Consider the following 20,261-nt stretch of genomic DNA (forward strand, 5'->3'; position numbering starts at 1 on the left):
GCTGTGGGATAACGCATATAAAAGATCCCTTGCTGTTAATGCTCTCTCCATATCTCTGTGCTCCTTAACCACATGTCCGACGCCATATAACAGTAAATAAAATGCGTTGCGTGTGTCGTTAAATAAAAGAATATATTCTGACATATATATATATATATATATATATATATATATATATATATATATATATATATATATATTGTATTGAACTGAATGGAGTAATTAATGGTTGTGTGCAACCTTACGGCATAAATTCACATTCGTTAAGCTTAACTAAACGATCAAATAAATTTCAAGCGCTAGATATGTAGATTTATTGCTGGATGTCAGTGGTCACATATTCTTGAAATTTGTACGTGTTTTACTCCAAACGCATATGCTATTCAATCACTGACGTAGCCAGGATTTTATATTGGGGAGCCTCCCATATTGGGATTAGTGAGGGGGGGGGGCACACTGTCTTTTATAGTGGTGTTATGAGGGGAGCGTGCACCCTCCCCCCGCCCGGCCCCCAGTCTACGCCAATTTATTCAATTGTGAATTGAAAATGCAGAGCATATGCTTCTTTTACTGGGCAAATAAAAATAAAGAGAGAGAGAAAAGATTTTGAGTGGCCCTTCTTTTGGAGTCTTTGTAATGTTTATTGCCAGGGACTTATAGTATTGTGTACAGCAAAACAGGCGTTTTTTGAAAGGTCATGACTGCTACCACGATGCACTGTCCTGTGTCATGTTCGTTTTGTTGGTTTTATTTTCAGAATCTAATTCAACATCTTCGCCTGAAAAACTGCACGAGGCAGAAATTTCGTTGATGTCTTCCAACTGCTGCAGCGGACTGATACCAATACTGGATCAGCTGGACATAACCATCCCCGCTCCAGAAAATATGGGATTCATATGCTCCAATCCAAAAACTGCCACGACGTCAACTTGTGAGGTAATACACACTTGTCATTGCTCTATTTATTGCATGTATTTCATTTAATACGTAAATCCCGCATAGCAAACTATTTTCTGGATCTATCGCTATATATATTTATTATCCGCTCTCGCTCGGGTAATACAATAATCCTGACACTCGTTTCGTAAAATCAGTACGACACACAAGCTTGTACAACAATAATAATAATAATAATAATAATAATAATATATATGTTATAGTCAATGTGTAAAATCAGGCAATCTGTAGAATGCCTGAAAATTTCAGACAATCTCTAAAGTAACTGATTCACTCAGGCAATTTGTATATTGCCTAAATATTTCAGGCAATATACACATTGCCTGACTTTTCAAGGTAATTTCTAGACACATTGCCTGAAATGAAAGATCCACCATTCATTGGCAGCAATTGTTATAAAGGTAAACACAACTAGTGACAAAATGCAATATTATTTAATTCGCTACGGATTTGAGATAAAGACATTAAAACAAGTAACAATCTAAACCAAACACATAATTGATATTTAATCACAAGATGCACATCATTAAAACAATTTGAATATTTTTGCTACAGATTTGAGATAAATACATTAAAACATACATCACATACATCATTAAAACAATTTGAATATTTTTGCTACGGATTTGAGATAAATACATTAAAACATACATCACATACATCATTAAAACAATTTGAATATTTTTGCTACAGATTTGAGATAAATACATTAAAACATACATCACATACGTCATTAAAACAATTTGAATATTTTTGCTACAGATTTGAGATAAATACATAAAACATACATCACATACATCATTAAAACAATTTGAATATTTTTGCTACGGATTTGAGATAAATACATTAAAACAGACATGAATATTTTTTCTACAAATTTGAGATAAATACATTAAAACATAAATAGATGCAAATCATTAAAACAATTTGAATATTTTTGCTACGGATTTGACATAAATACATTAAAACATACATCACATACATCATTAAAACATTAAAAGACATGCGAACATTAAAATATTATTCTTTCAAAGTATAGAATTAATAGATTAAGACAGGTTAACATCAAAAGTTATCATGAATGCATGTTCAACGGGCTTCTAATCCATTGAAAAAAACAATCTATTTTAAGGTAATTAACCGTTACGATTATTCTTTCAAAGTATAGAATTAACAGATTAAGACAGTGTGAGATTAAAAGCAATATTTTGAATCTTAATTACTTTGATGTCAAGCTTTTCGTCAGTGTTTTGTTTTTGGAGAATGTCTTTGTGGAGATTTTTATTTGAAATAAATTACATAATTTTAACTAATATTGCATTTTGTCACTAGGTGTGTTTACCTTTACAACAATTGATGTCAATGAATGGTGGATCTTTCATTTCAGGCAATGTTTCTAGAAATTACCTTGAAAAGTCAGGCAATGTGTATATTGCCTGAAATATTTAGGCAATATACAGATTGGCTGAGTGAATCAGTTACTTTACAGATTGCCTGAAATTTTCAGGAATTCTACAGTTTGCCTGGTTTTACACATTGACTGTAACATATATATCACGTGACTAGATGTGAAAAGATTACAATTTAAAAACAATTTACAATGAAATTTAAAAAAATAAAATAAAGAAAAAACAAAAAGCAGAAACAAACAAAACACCGTCCTCCCCCACCACCACCACCACCATATTCATTATTCCATTATATGTCAGTTCATTTTAAAGCATGATAATATGGGGAGTTGATGTCCTATAGGAGTGAAACGTGCCGCGGAGAAATGATCCGGGCAGAAAGATCCTAGGGAATACAATACTCTGTTATACTCGACTGGGAGGTCTTTCCTTTACAATGAGGAACATGTACCTTTAAATTATGTGATTAGTTCTGTCTCTTTACAGTTCGACCAGGGCGGGATGCTGATGTGTCAGGACCAGATGAACAACTGGCTGCTGGCTGGGATTGCGTACGGGACTCCCTGCGACCCCAAGAAACCGAGCACGTTTGTGGACATCACCAAGAACTTGGAGATCATCAACTCCAAGATTACACCAGTAAACTGAATGTTAAACACGCAATTATTATGAATGGCTGAATTAAAAAATCAGATGAAAACGTGGACTATTTTTAAAGAGCTATGACGAACATAATTGTTTAATAGTATGTCCAGATATTTAGAAAATTGAGGGTAATCCTTTTTCTTTTTTGTTGTTGTACATATTGTGGGGGTTTTGTGATTGATTTGAATTGGGTTTTTTTATGTTTTGCTTTTATTTTATTATTTTTTTATTATTATTTTTGGGGGGGTGGGGGAGGGGGGTGGGGGAGGGGAGTGTACACACATGTAATAGGAATGGTCAAACGCTGTGTAATCTGAAAGTAAATCACTTTCCGTTTTAGAATTTTTGGAATATTTTAAATGTAAATGTTTTAGTTTTTTCTTATTCTGAAAACTATAATTTTAGAGGCAACTTTTTCGGGTTTTTGCTACAGCCTTTATCTGTCGTGATACAAGGTAAACGTTTCAAGTATCGTATCTAATGCTTAAAGGAATACATCTATATTAACGGTTGAATAATAAAAAATTAAAAAAAACAGACAAAAAGCGAAGTGTGTTAACTTTGTATGTTGTTTATAAAATTAAAGACTCAAATATCCAGTCTTCAGATGGTCTATATATCCTCGAGGAGCAGGCAGGCGGTGATTTGGGGTGGGTGGGTGGGTGGGGTCGAGGGAGATATGCCAGCGTTATTAGTATTTTCTCCAGTGTATACTCTTTGGTCTCATCACTATCACACAGGATACATTGACCAATGATAACAATGCATTCGAACTACATTTAATAGCCCAGCACCACTGCACTACGTTCCATGGGGAGCCAGGCAAAAGACAGTTGGTTCCCCGATATACATTTACACTCACACCCAGAGGGAGTCGGATGAAGGAATATCGGCTCACTTTACCCAATCCCTAAAGGATCGGGCAAAGAGCTAGCTTTCCATCACCCAAGTCAAATCAACCAGTTAGCTCCATTTTCAATTTCAAAACCTACACAGCTAACCGTACTAGTTGGTGAGTGACAGTGTTTGGTGTTTTTTTAAAACTTATATCATAACCAACCCCCTAGTACAAAGAATGGCTGAAACAAACAAATGAAAAACCAAATCAAAACCATAACAGCTACACCCACGAAAGCAAAAAAACCCAAACATTAAAAACCCACCAAAAAACAAGCAAAAAACCCAACAGCAACGCTCCCCACCCCCATCCCCCACACACCCAAAAGCAGTCATCACAACATCAATGGCCAACAAATACACCATGTCCGACAGAACGGAACAGAACAGAACAGAACAGAACTGTATTACGCTCAGGGCCATAGTTCGATGGTATTCGAGGAACACAAATATACATATACAATATAACGCCATCAATACCTGTGACTACAGTGTGGAAAATATTCAGAAATTCCTGATTTTTAGGACGTTTAGGACCTCTCATAGAAGTTCAAAGGTATTGATGAAACAAGGTCGTGTTTTGCACAAGAAAACATAATGTCATTCATTCGTTTCTTCGTCCATTTTTTAATATATACTCTTCAAAAAAAGTAGGGGAAGTCTAAAAAGAATTTACAATTACCAAAATTGTAAGGTATATTAGCTGTGGGGAATGGTTATATGATAATAGTGAATTAATTGGGCAAACATTACAACCGGTAGTTCAGTATTACAGTAGGTTTTATGACCACCAACGATCTTGAAGGACGATTGGGGTCAGAAGTGAAATCTGTATATACACTGAACAAAATAAGAAACTTCCGCTAACTTTGCTTCAACATAACTTGATGAAAACAAACCGGGGCAATAATTGTTATATATGCGTTTAAAGAGTGTTCCATGATGCATCGTTTGGTGCAAAATCAAGGCCATAGGTTAACAGAAACTGGGAGAAATTTTGACCAAGTGTGGTAGGGGTTAAAAACAAAAACACCCACTTAATAACGGGTATGACCACCCCTTGAATTGACCACTGCAATGCATCGCAGGCGCATAGAATTGACTAAAGTGTTGATTTCTGCCTGTGGAATATTGTTCCATTCCTGAATGAGCGCTTGACGTAGTTCGTTGACGTTAGCGGGTGGGTTGGAACGACGCCTCAATCGTCTGTCCGACTATCCCAGACATGCACGATGGGGTTGAGATCAGGACTTTTAGCGGGCCAGTCGTCAATGAAATCAATGTTATTTGTCCTAAGAAAATTTACAGTGTCTCTAGCTGTATGAGAGGTGGCATTATCATGCTGAAAAATCGAGATGTTGGCGTAGTTATGGAACAGAGGAATGACGTGATGAGCGAGAATGCCATCGCGGTAACGTTGAGCATTTAAATTGTCATCAATGACGACTAGTGGTGAACGATAACCATGGACAATGGCTGCCCAGACCATGACATAACCCCCACCCCCGAAACGATCTCGTTCAAGAACACAACAGTCAGCATAGCGTTCATTTCTCCTACGGTAGACGCGCACCCTGCCATCACCACGTTGTAAAGAAAATCTGGATTCATCCGAAAAAAGAACGGTATTCCAGCGTCGCCGTATCCAACGAGTGTGTACACGTGCCCAATTAAGACGATTTAGACGATGACGTTGCGTTAAAACGCATCCGACGTAAGGACGTCGTGCATGTAAACCGTTCTCCCGCAGACGATTACGAACAGTTTGCCCACTGATTCGGTTATCATGAAGCCCAGGTGTGTTAGCAGCAGTAGCAGTGGCAGTTTGGAATCGATTGCGCAAATGCGTGTTCATGATATAGCGGTCTTGACCACGCGTTATAACACGCGGACGTCCACGACGTGGCAAGTCGTTGGTACTTCCTGTCGTTCGAAATCTTACGCGAAGATTTCGTATCGCTCGACTAGAACTCCCAACATGCCTTGCAACGTCTTCTGTCGACATGCCAACATCAAGCATGCCAATCGCCCGTTCGCGTAAATGATTGGGTATTCTTGGCATACTAAAAATGCTACAATGTAAAAAACGTTAATTTTTTTACAAATTTTGAAGCGTTTTCGTTCACTTGACAACAATGTCAGTAAGACAAGTAAAACAAATTGACCGAATACTACACGGGACATGTCGAACCATGCATGCACGTGCAAATTGAATTTCACGTTGTCGACGATTAACAGTGCAAAGATAATCGATAAAATTCATGAATCCTGATAATACAGCTCAAGGCTAATACTACCTATATAATTTCATTACACAATTAATTCTTTAACACAACACATACTATATGTACAAATCGGAAGTTTCTTTTTTTGTTCAGTAGGCACACTCATCAGTGGAACACATCTCTCAAGGTTAGCTGAAAATATATCAGTTGTGCGCACATTCTGACAAAAATGCAGCGGGTTTCCTATCTATGACAATATGTCGGAATTACCAAATGTTTGACATCCAATAGCCGATGATTAATAAATCAATGTGCTCTAGTGGTGTTGTTATATAAAACAAACTCTTTTTTTTTGTTTATAAGTCTGATAAACACCGGATTTATTAAGACAACTGGATCCGTGACTACCTTGTATGTATATATAAAAAGAAAAGCTGTTAAATATTTTAATTAGGTGGTATAATATACTGTGGGTTTTTGTGATTGATTTGAATTGGGTTTTTTTTATGTTTTGTTTTTATTTCATTTTATTTTATTATTATTATTATTATTATTATTTTTTTTTTTTTTTTTATTAATTAATTAATTAATTTATTTTTATTTTTTATTTTTTTTTTGGGGGGAGGGGGGAGTGTACACACATGTAATAGGAATGGTGAAAAGGTGTGTAATCTGAAAACAAATAACTTTTTCGGAATATTTTAAATGTATATATATTTTTTTCTTCTTCTGAAAACTATAATTTTAGACGCAACCAGTTCTGTTTTTTTCCGCCAGCATGTCATGTGTCATGTCATGGGGTTCTACGTGCACATGCAGAACAAGCTGTTGTAGCGCACGCCTGTCGTGGGCACAAGAGTCGGCCTTGGCCGGCTCCTCCGTCCATGATAGGAAAGGTGGGGGGAAGGGAGAGGAGGGACCGCCTGCACTGGCAGGTGCAAAGGAGCACCAGCAGCCCGATCAAATCGGTAGCAGGCGGGTGGTGGTGGTGGTGGTGCTATGGAATTTGAATGGAGCAGTTAAATGCCAAAGAGAAAAGGGTGCGCAATTTTGATTGAGGGAATTTGGCGCAATTGTGAACGGTCGGTAGAAAGGTAAATGGCCGAGCTAATATAGGTTTTGATATTAGTGAATCGAGAGTAGACCGCTTCTGGTCGTGGCATCACCAAGTATTCCGCCAGCCTTTACATGTCGTTATATATACCGGCCTCGGTGGCGTAGTGGTTAGGCCATCGGTCTACAGGCTGGTAGGTACTGGGTTCGGATCCCAGTCGAGGCATGGGATTTTTAATCCAGATACCGACTCCAAACCCTGAGTGAGTGCTCCGCAAGGCTCAGTGGGTAGGTGTAAACCACTTGCACCGACCAGTGATCCATAACTGGTTCAACAAAGGCCATGGTTTGTGCTATCCTGCCTGTTGGAAGCGCAAATAAAAGATCCCTTGCTGCTAATCGGAAAGAGTAGCCCATGTAGTGGCGACAGCGGGTTTCCTCTCAAACTCTGTGTGGTCCTTAACCATATGCCTGACGCAATATAACCGTAAATAAAATGTGTTGAGTGCGTCGTTGAATAAAACATTTCTTTCTTTCTTTCTGTCGTTATATAAGGTAAACTTAGGCACGCTCATCAATGGAACACACCTCTCAAGGTTAGATGGAAATATATCAGTTGTGCGCACATTCTGACAAAAAACCCAACAACATATATGATTTGTTCCCTAGCAGAGGCGGATGCGAGATGTTCCTAGAGATGTAGCAGAGTTTAAAAAGGGAACCTTCAGTATTCAGAGCTGGAATGCTATGTGTATAAAAGTATTCAAAAGTACACTAGCATATATTTTCTATGTGGTAATCTTCCACAGAAATATCAAGCTGAGCAAGTTCCACAGTAAAAAACAATATATGCATTGATAATGCCGATTTATTGTTCTAGCCAGCGCAACAGGAATGGTATATCAAAGGCCGTGGTATATGCTATCCTGTCTTTGCGATGGCGCATATAAAAGATCCCTTGCTACTAGTGAAAAATTATAGTGGGTTTTCTCTCTAAGACAATATGTCGGAATTGCCAAATGTTTGACATCCAATACCCGATGATTAATAAATCAATGTCCTGCAGTGGTGCTGTGAAATAAAACAAACTCTTTTTTTTGGCTTAGAAATCTGATAAACACTGAATTTATTAGGGAAACTGGATCTGCGACTACCTTGTATATATATAAAAAAAGAAAAGCTGTTATGTATTATGTATGACGGACCCTAGTTTATAAACACTACGGCCTATTTTTCACTAATAAAGTCGTTTTTGATAACTACTTATTTTTGATTGTTTATAATATCAATTTTCGTACAAACGTTTAAGTGTTTATGGTTAGCCTGGTGTTTGTAATGCCACATTAAAAAAATATATATATATTTTTGATAATTTTAAAAACGCACGTGCGTCTGAGAAGTAACGGTTATGGAGAGGAGCTTCAGTCAGTTTTGTTTAGGAATTTCCCCGTTTCAACATCACAGACTCTTGTTTCACTCTACTGCATCTTTATTAACACGGACGGGATGTAGCCCAGTGGTTAAGTACTTGCCTGATGCGCGGTCGGTCTAGGATCGATCCCCGTCGGTGGGCACATTGGGCTATTTCTCGTTCCAGCCAGTGCACCACAACTGGTATATCAAAGGCCGTGGTATGTGATTTCCTGTCTGTAGGATGCTGCTACTAATAGAACAATGTAACGAGTTTCCTCTCTATGACTGTCGAAATGACCATATGTTTGACATCCAATAGCCGATGATTAATAAATCAAGGTGCTATAGTGGTGTCGTTAAACAAAACAAAGTTTATTAAGATGTGTTACAGGTTTGTAGATTAACCAAACTTAGTATATTGTTTCCATAGGTTCAAACTAGAGACTGCGACTTTAACAAAAAAGTTAAAAGTTTGTTTTGTTTAACGACACCACTGGAGCACATTGATTTATTAATCATCAGCTATTGGATATCAACCATTTGGTAATAGACTTAGAAAGAAACCCGCTGCAGTTTTCCATCAAGGTCAGGTCAGAGGGTTTTACATGCACATACACAGCATGCTGTTATAGCGCACGCCTGTTATGGGCATTAGTAGCAAGGAATGTTTTATATGCACGATTCGACAGACAGGATAACACATACGACGGCCGTTGATATACCGGTGGTCGTGCACTGGCTGGAACGGGATATAGCCCAATGTGTCCTCCGGCGGGGATCGATCATAAACCGACCGCGCATCAGTCGTGCGCTTTACCAATGGGCTACGCACCCCCTCCACCCCAGCCCACGTATTTTAACACGTGTAAGGTATGGAATTACCGTTATATACATACTTCCTTGTTACACAAAAGCCTAGTATAATCGACGACATACACGTGAAACAAGAGTCGAGCCAAGCGACCATTTAACTCAGATGGTAAACAACAAGTTAAAGCGATAAACGCACGTTCAACCCACAGCCACATCACTACTTTCAAACTGTTTCACTAACAGGTGACGTATAACATTTTATCCTTTTGACAAGTTCACGACTGGGCAGCATGTAAAGACATTATACTTGTTTGTGTTTGTACACACCATTCACGGTTTTGTATCTTCTATTACAGGTGTTTTATAATAGAATTTCCGTGTGACTAGTACTTTTGAAGTTTAACCCTAACCACAGGGTCTGTAGCGGAAGATTCGCAGAGGATAACATCTGTATCGCCATTCCAACTAAGAATATACAATTCCATGCTCAGTTATTAGGGATATCGGGTTTATGGCTGACACTAAACGAGCTTCTGTCTATTATCAAGTTTAATTCCCCAATGAAATAAGTTTTCTATTTCAAGAGCCTAAACGTGATAATATTATATTTATTACCCAAGCTTGGATGTTTTTATTTAGCCACTTATTTAAAAACAAAGCGATAACTGTGTGCATTGACATTTACTTTCACCCCCAGTCAAGATTATACGTAGAATAAGCACTCCTCAGTGCATATTATACATGTAATATACACTCCCCCAGTCTATATTGTATGTATAATATGCACACCCTCTGAATAATATGCACTCCCCCAGTCTGTATTACACGTAGGCTATAATAATTTGTTAAGCACTCACATAATTCTATTTTTTAAATTTTGTTTTATGTTTGCATGGCCAGTGCACTTTGTAAATGTTGGTATAAATCTCAGTGGCGAATCTAGACGAGGGTGTTGGGTATATGAATCAGGGGCAGACCAAAGGGGGCCAAAACCTTCCTGGACCAGCCCTTGCAACCTTCAAGAATACAAATAATAACTCATCATGTGTAGTGATCCAAGAATCTCCTAACCCATCCCTTGCTTCCATTACTTCGATTAATATGACAGCAATTATGTGGAGATAACATTGCAAAGCTTTGTCTTAAACAGGTTCATATTGTAGAACCAAAGAATCATTAATTCAGACCCACCCTACCCCAGTTAGGTGCCACCTTATGCCCATCATCATTTCTGCATTCTTTGTTCATAGGGATCCGATATTGACAACCATTGTTTGTCTAAAAACATTTTTTTTTTTTTTAAATAAAGGAAGCTGTAGATGATCTGAAAGACAAAGGAAGAAAAGCGAATTTCAGACGACCTTGCAAAAGATTTTCCGTTGAAAACAGAAAATGATTATTCTTAAGAAAGCAGAAGACTGGTAAATCAAAGGTCATGGTATGACCTATCATGTCTTTGGGATGGTGCATATAAAACAATCCCTAGCTATTAATGGAAACATCTAGCAGGTTTGTTAAATCTAAGACTGTATGTCAAAATTACCAAATGTTTGACATCTTATATTCGATCATTAATACATCAAATTATTGCACATGCCTAGGACATTGAGTTGATGTTATACAAATTATTAAGTTCAGTGCGTGCTAATAAATATATCAATATTATACACATAACCTGGAACTCACATTAATTATTACACATCTATTAGTATTAAATCTCCACTCCGTGTTCATTACTATACATATCATCTACACCACCCATTCGTTATTATACACATAATCTAAACTGCACATTCATTAATCTAACTAATCCTAATCTAAACTCACATTAATTATTACACATCTATTAGTATTAAATCTCCACTCCGTGTTCATTACTATACATATCATCTACACCACCCATTCGTTATTATACACATAAACTAAACTCACATTAATTATTACACATCTATTAGTATTAAATCTCCACTCCGTGTTCATTACTATACATATCATCTACACCACCCATTCGTTATTATACACATAATCTAAACTTCACATTCATTAATCTAACTAATCATAATCTAAACTCACATTAATTATTACACATCTATTAGTATTAAATCTCCACTCCGTGTTCATTACTATACATATCATCTACACCACCCATTCGTTATTATACATATAATCTAAACTGCACATTCATTAATCTAACTAATCATAATCTAAACTCACATTAATTATTACACATCTGTTAGTATTAAATCTCCACTCCGTGTTCATTACTATACATATCATCTACACCACCCATTCGTTATTATACACATAATCTAAACTGCACATTCATTAATCTAACTAATCATAATCTAAACTGCACATTCATTAACCTAGATAACCATACTCTAAACTCACATTAATTATTACACATCTATTAGTATTAAATCTCCACTCCGTGTTCATTACTATACATATCATCTACACCATCCATTCGTTATTATACATATAATCTAAACTCCACATTCATTTATCTAGCTAATCATAATCTAAACTCACATTAATTATTACACATCTGTGACGGAACATGCTCTTAATTTTGTTTTCGCCTGTGGCGATATTAATTGTTTTAGAGGGCCGTGTGCAGTTCCAAAGTGCACTTAGCCCAGATGGGCAACTTGTTACGTGATACCTTTGCGCGACGGTCGTCGAGCGTCTAATACACACCCAGCGCAGGTGTGGAGGCCATGTGGCCAGTAGTTACGTAATAATTCCGGTAGTGCTGTTTATGGCCAGGGGATTGCTCGCGGAATGGCGACAGCCAGTCTGGCGATCTAAGAAAATATACCGACTCTGGGAGAGGTGGAAATATCAGATGATAGGTGAGGTACCGCGTGGTGCCCCCAGGCGATATTCGCTGTCTCTGAGAGTTTTGAATAAATAGCTAGGGTTTTAGAGATATCGGGGAGAAACATATTGGAAGGCGTCCAGGGGGAACGTTAGTCCGTTTGGACTTGGTAATTATATATTTTCTGCTCTGTTGTATAACCTTGATGTGATTGATGTGACTTTAAATATTTTAATACTGTATTATACCAATATTATTTAGACGGTGCTGCCGATCATCTGACGCAGTAATCTGTAGGCTCACTGTCCTAAATAATTATAAAAAGCTTAACCAGTGATCCTAGAGGACCTAGGTAAACTGTAGGTTTTTGTCTTTATTGTGATAGGTACCAGTATTAATTCTGTGTTACAAGGTTACTGAATGAGTAGTAAGGGTTAATTAAAAATTAACCAGTTAGGAATAGAGTTGTAATTCCTTTATTAATTAAGTTCCCCTGGCAGCGTTTCTAAATTATCACACGTTATTGAACGAGTAGTAAGGGTTAATTAAAAATTAACCAGTTAGGAATAGAGTTGTAATTCCTTTATTAATTAAGTTCTCCTGGCAGCGTTTCTCAATTATCACACGTGTGGGTGTTGTGTCACGGTGAAGCGTTTAGCATATTGTGTAAACTAGACACCTAGAGATTAACTAATTAAGTGATCAGTTCTGGGTTGTTATTATTTGTTGTTGTTAATTAACTACTGCGGCAGTACATTGGTCTGCGTAGGTTAATACAGATTCCAAAGTGTATTGTGTTTTTGTTGTGTTTTCTAGTGAACTAAACGTGCTATAATAATATATACTTTATATAAGATCTTATCTCTGATCATACCTAGACGAGCCACAGCAGGGTATAACCGCCCGTTACAGAGAGATCTAATAGATATACAGTTAGGAGAGATATTTTGATAATCGTGTTTCATTCAGTTACGGGTATTATAGGATCCCCGTGACAGGAGTGAAAATTGGGGCGCTCGTCCCGGATCTGAAACGGGACATGCATATTTAAAAAAGTATTGTTTGTAAATGGGGGCTTTATAAATTATTTTTACAAATAACTAGAAGTAGCAACGTTGTTCACTAGAAAATTAATTAATAATAAATGCGTCATATCTAATCATGGATAAGAATTTGCTGGATAGGCCTACGCTCAGTGTAGTGGAGATCAAGCGAGCACGTAAGGCCGAGTTAGTTGAAATAGCGGGTGAGCGAGAAATTGATTTAACATCAGCTAAAACCTTAGGAGATATAAGGACAATTATTATCCAGGAAATTTTTGGTGATAGTCCTGTTATGGAAGACAGTGAGATTGTTCCAGAGATAGAGATAAATGAGTTAAGTGTGGAACAACAATTAGCTTTTAAAAAGCTTGAGTACGAAAGAGAAGAACGTGCATTAGATAGAGAGAGAGAAGAGAGAGATCGAGAGAGGGATAGAGAGAGAGAGAGAGAGAGAGAGAGAGAGAGAGAGAGAGAGAGAGAGAGAGAGAGAGAGAGAGAGAGAGAGAGAGAGAGAGAGAGAGAGAGAGAGAGAGAGAGAGAGAGAGAGAGAGAAAGAAGATAGAGATAGAGAGAGAGAGAGAGAGAAAGAGAAGAAGAGATAAGGAAGATAGAGAGAGAGAGAGAGAGAGAGAGAGAGAGAGAGAGAGAGAGAGAGAGAGAGAGAGAGAGAGAGAGAGAGAGAGAGAGAAGAGAGGGATAGAGAGAGAGAAGAGAGGGATAGAGAATTCCAGTTAGAAAAATTAAAAGTGGAACATGAGTTAAAGTTGAATACTGAAGAAGTCAGACGAGAAGTAGGAAATGGGTTTAACATGTCGGAGGCTTATAGATCAGTGCCTGTATTTGATGACCAGGAGGTAGATATGTTCTTCCAACTTTTTGAACGGGCCGCTAAGCAGCTAAATTGGCCGCAGTCTAAGTGGATATTGTTAGCCGTGTCTAAGTTTAAGGGGAAGGCTAGTGTAGCTTATAATTCAATGAGTGATGAGCGAGCAAGTCAGTACGACCTAGTTAAGGCGGCATGAAGTTGAGGGCGTATGAATTACGACCTGAGGATTATCGTTTACGGTATAGCGAGTTGAGAAAAACGCAGGGTCAGTCTTATAGTGAGTTTGTGGCTAAGAAGGCAGGGATGTTTGATAAATGGGTGGTGTCTCATCAGGTAGAGTCATATACCGAGTTACGGGAGTTGTTGATCTTACAGGACATTAAAAATGGATTACCAGTTAGCTTACATATTCATTTAGAGGATCGTGATGTCAAAAAGATAGAGGAGGCAGGCATAGTGGCAGATGACTACGTGTTAATACACAAAGCTCAGGCAGTACAGGGTAGCTATTTACAACAGGGTGATAAGAAGAAATTTCAGCCAGGTTTTTTCCGGGAAAGTAACTATCGGGGAGAGTCATCTAGTTGGTCAGCTAGTCAGGCAAGGAATGTACCTGGTGGGCAAAGTAAGGATAAACCTGCATTATGAGCCAATGCACGAACTTTTCGTCCACATTGCAGTTACTGTAAAAAGGATAACCATCTTGTCGGGGACTGTTTTAAAAGGAAACGCGATAATGCGCAAGTAGTCGGTTTAGTGAGGTCAGCTCCGTTAGCGAGAGAGTTAATGGTTAGTCCTATGGCAGAGAAAATAAACCCGTATGTGTCCACTGGTATGGTTTGTGATGTGAAACAAGAATTGAGTCCTAAGGCAATATCAATCTATCGAGATACCGGGTGTAATCTGTCGCTTATAACGTCAAAGTGTTTAGCTGGTATAGAGAATTCAGATACAGGACGTAGTTTTGCTTTAACCTCAGTTACTGGAGAAAAAATGGTTGTCCGGTTACATAACGTTTTCTTGTGTTCGAAGTTTGTGACGGGACCAGTCATTATGGGTGTTGTGAACGACTTGCCTGTTGAAAACATAGGAGTTTTGTTGGGTAATGATTTGACTAATCAATGTTGTCAGCCGAAATGTGACCAATTGTTAATTAAAGACAGCACTTTAACAATAGAAAAGAGTGAGGTTGATGAGATTAGATATCCTGCGTGTGTAAAGACTAGGGCTATGGCCATTGGGGTAACACGAGACCCAGAGGATATTTGTGAATTGTCTGATACGTGTGTGAACAAATGAAATTGGAGAGATGAGGTTATCAGTAAATTGGTAGATAAGTCAACTGACGAACTAAATGTGATGGAACCGGTTGAACTTCCGCAGAGGGTAAATGAACCAGTTGTGTTTGATAGAGGGAACTTACCTTGTAATAGACAAGAGTTAGTTCTAGAGCAGGGGGCTGATCCAAAATTGTTGGCAGCTCGCACTACCGTGTTAACTGAGGGTGAGATGGAGGATCAGAAGTCAGGTTATGATATGGACAAGGGAGTATTAATGAATAAGAGAGTTAGAGATAGGGAGGATAGGAAGCAACTGAGCCATGCTCAGAGCAAAATAAAATCAGTGTTTGATAGGAAGGCTAGGAGTCGGGAATTTAAACCAGGGGATAAGGTGCTGCTGTACCTTCCCATTAAACGGGGTTCATTACAGAACAGGTATTCGGTCCCTATGTTGTGCACACACGGGTTAATGAGACAGGGTATGTGATAAACACTCCTGATAGGGTTAGGAAAAGTAGGTATTGTCACATCAATTTGCTAAAAGGTTATTTTGACAGACTGCCGATAGTTCCAGTACTACCTGTCCAAATTGAGAATCACTCAATTTCCTGTGATGACGTCAAGACTGCAGAGAGAAAATTGGCCAACAGCCAGATTCTAGCAGACTTGAGTCCTCAGCAAGAAACGTTGACTACGCTGATACAAGACAATGTTTCCATTTGTCAGGACCTTCCAACGGTTACCAATACCTTAAGCCAGGATGTGCGCTTGGAACCCAACGCTACACCGATTCGACAGCATGCCTATCGGAGAAAACCTGTAAAACGTGCGACACGGAAAAAGAAGGAAAAGAAGTTCCAGTTGTCAGATGAATGCGAGAAGTCATTCAACCGTCTCAAGCAGATGCGCTCCTCGTCTCCCGTGGTGGCAGCACCAGACTACCGAATGCCTCTCAAGCTAGCTGTGGATGCCAGTGACGTGGGAGCTGGAGCTGTGCTGTTCTAGGAAGACGAAAATGGACTGGACCATCCTGTAAGTTTCTTCTCCAAAACGTTTGACAAACACCAGGTGAACTATTCCACTATAGAGAAGGAAGCTTTGGCCATGGTACAAGCTCTGAAGCATTTCCAGATCTACGTGAAATCGGCAGTGCATCAAGTAGTGGTCTTTACTGATCATAATCCGCTTACCTTCATTCACAGAATGAAACCCACCAACCAGAGAGTTTTGAGATGGAGTCTTCTTCTGCAAGAATACCCAATTACCATTGAACATATCAAGGGCACTTCTAATGTAATCGCTGATGCCCTGTCCCGAAGTTGAACGTTATGATAATGTGTTGACATTCTTGATTTCCGTTTTGTTTTTATATATTTTATTTGTATACCAGGGACTCAGAGACTCAGTGTGATTACTGGTAGTCACCTTATTATTACATGTGTCATAAATGCCCGGATGCGTCGATTAACGCACCTTTTGTTTAAATGTAGTATATTTCCCTATTCCTAGAGTAGAGGAAATATCCTTTTTTGAGGTGGGTGTGTGTGACGGAACATGCTCTTAATTTTGTTTTCGCCTGTGGCGATATTAATTGTTTTAGAGGTCCGTGTGCAGTTCCAAATTGCACTTAGACCAGATGGGCAACTTGTTACGTGATACCTTTGCGCGACGGTCGTCGAGCGTCTAATACACACCCAGTGCAGGTGTGGAGGCCATGTGGCCAGTAGTTACGTAATAACTCCGGTAGTGCTGTTTATGGCCAGGGGATTGTTCGCGGAATGGCGACAGCCAGTCTGGCGATCTAAGAAAATATACCGACTCTGGGAGAGGTGGAAATATCACATGATAGGTGAGGTACCGCGTTGTGCCCCCAGGCGATATTCGCCGTCTCTGAGAGTTTTGAATAAATAGCTAGGGTTTTAGAGATATCGGGGAGAAACATATTGGAAGGCGTCCAGGGGGAACGTTAGTCCATTTGGACTTGGTAATTATATATTTTCTGCTCTGTTGTATAACCTTGATGTGATTGATGTGACTTTAAATATTTTAATACTGTATTATACCAATATTATTTAGACGGTGCTGCCGGTCATCTGACGCATTAATCTGTAGGCTCACTGTCCTAAATAATTATAAAAAGCTTAACCAGTGATCCTAGAGGACCTAGGTAAACTGTAGGTTATTGTCTTTATTGTGATAGGTACCAGTATTAATTCTGTGTTACAAGGTTACTGAATGAGTAGTAAGGGTTAATTAAAAATTAACCAGTTAGGAATAGTTGTAATTCCTTTATTAATTAAGTTCCCCTGGCAGCGTTTCTAAATTATCACACGTTATTGAACGAGTAGTAAGGGTTAATTAAAAATTAACCAGTTAGGAATAGAGTTGTAATTCCTTTATTAATTAAGTTCTCCTGGCAGCGTTTCTCAATTATCACACGTGTGGGTGTTGTGTCACGGTGAAGCGTTTAGCATATTGTGTAAACTAGACACCTAGAGATTAACTAATTAAGTGATCAGCTCTGGGTTGTTATTATTTGTTGTTGTTAATTAACTACTGCGGCAGTACATTGGTCTGCGTAGGTTAATACAGATTCCAAAGTGTATTGTGTTTTTGTTGTGTTTTCTAGTGAACTAAACGTGCTATAATAATATATACTTTATATAAGATCTTATCTCTGATCATACCTAGACGAGCCACAGCAGGGTATAACCGCCCGTTACAGAGAGATCTAATAGATATACAGTTAGGAGAGATATTTTGATAATCGTGTTTCATTCAGTTACGGGTATTATAGGATCCCCGTGACAACATCTATTAGTATTAAATCTCCACTCCGTGTTCATTACTATAGATATCATCTACACCACACATTCGTTATTATACACATAATCTAATCTGCACATTCATTAATCTAACTAATCATAATCTAAACTCACATTAATTATTACACATCTATTAGTATTAAATCTCCACTCTGTGTTCATTACTATACATATCATCTACACCACCCATTCGTTATTATACACATAAACTAAACTGCACATTCATTAATCTAACTAATCATAATCTAAACTCACCTTAATTATTACATATCTATTAGTATTAAATCTCCACTCCGTGTTCATTACTATACATATCATCTACACCACCCATTCGTTATTATACACATAATCTAAACTGCACATTCATTAATCTAACTAATCATAATCTAAACTCACATTAATTATTACACATCTATTAGTATTAAATCTCCACTCCGTGTTCATTATTATACATATCATCTACAACACCCATTCGTTATTATACACATAATCTAAACTGCACATTCATTAATCTAACTAATCATAATCTAAACTCACATTAATTATTACACATCTATTAGTATTAAATCTCCACTCCGTGTTCATTACTATACATATCATCTACACCACCCATTCGTTATTATACACATAATCTAAACTTCACATTCATTAACCTAACTAATCATAATCTAAACTCACATTAATTATTATACATATAACCTACCCTCAACATTCATTATTATACATATAATCTGCACTCCCTGTGCATTATTATACATACAATCTACACTCCCCATTCATTACTATATATATATAATCTACACCACCCACTCATTATTATACATATAATATACAATCCCCATGCATTATTATACATATAATCTACACTCCCATTCATTACTATGCATATAATCTACGCTCCCCATTCATTATTATACATATAATATACACTCCCCGTGCATTATTATACATATAATCTACACTCCCCATTAATTATTATACATACAATATACACTCCCCATTCATTATTAGACATATAATCTGCACTTCCCATTCATAATTATATATATTTAATATACACCATCCATTGATTGCTATACATATAATATGCACTCTCCCTTTATTACTATGTACATGTAAATATAACCTTCCCTCAACATTCATTGTTTACTATACATATAATCTGCGCTCCCCTTCATTATTATGCACATAATCTAGACAACACATTCCGTTTTATATGTATAGCAATGAATGTGCAGTGTAGAACATATACATAATCATAATTATAGAATGCAGAATACATTTATATTGATGAATGCAGAGTGTAGGTTGTATGAATAATAAAAGAAAAGTGTGTTAGTCATGTGTATAATAAAGCATGTGGAGTGTAGATTGTATGTATTATAATAAATGTGAAGTGTATACTAATTCACCTGGCGTGTGGATTATATGTATAATAATGAATAGGGTGTGTACATGTATACACTAATAAATGCGGAATGCATATTAATGATGAATAGTAATGAATGTGGAGTGTAGATTATATGTATAGTAGTGAATGTGGAGTGTAGATTATATGTATAGTAATGAATGTGGAGTGTAGATTATATGTATAGTAGTGAATGTGGAGTGTAGATTATATGTATAGTAATGAATGTGGAGTGTAGATTATATGTATAGTAATGAATGTGGAGTGTAGATTATATGTATAACAAGCATTCTGAAAGTACTGCTAAAGCAATACATGTCTCCTACAGGGCCCAACAATTGTTTGTATCTCCTACGTTCAAGGGCTAAAACTCTGTTAAAATGGGTAAATTATCACAACAGTCAAACTTGATCTGTAATAGTTCAAATTTCAGCTCAGTATATTGAGGCATTGCAAAACATAGGTAAATCGTCATCAAAGTCAAAATTGATCTGTAAAGCTACACACAAAATTTCCGCTGAATATACTGAGGCATTGTAAAACAAATTGTCGTATCTCCTAATTTCAAGGGCCATATCTCTGTCAAAAAAGAAAGAAAGAATGAAATGTTTTATTTAACGACGCACTCAACACATTTTATTTTACG

General features: G+C 37.5%; 1 protein-coding gene across 1 annotated transcript in view; it reads left to right on the top strand.

The window, feature by feature from the left end:
• Positions 1 to 20,261, top strand: part of LOC121389348 (transmembrane protease serine 9-like) — a 53,155-nt gene that overhangs the window by 8,711 nt on the left and 24,183 nt on the right. The window contains exons 7-9 of the mRNA XM_041520943.1: positions 758 to 936; positions 2,853 to 3,005; positions 7,856 to 7,955. Of these exons, the coding sequence (XP_041376877.1) occupies positions 758 to 936; positions 2,853 to 3,005; positions 7,856 to 7,955 (432 nt within the window). The remainder of the gene's footprint in view (positions 1 to 757; positions 937 to 2,852; positions 3,006 to 7,855; positions 7,956 to 20,261) is intronic.

The sequence above is a fragment of the Gigantopelta aegis genome, chromosome 14, assembly GCF_016097555.1.
Source record: "Gigantopelta aegis isolate Gae_Host chromosome 14, Gae_host_genome, whole genome shotgun sequence".
In the NCBI taxonomy this organism is placed as follows: Eukaryota; Metazoa; Mollusca; class Gastropoda; order Neomphalida; family Peltospiridae; genus Gigantopelta; species Gigantopelta aegis.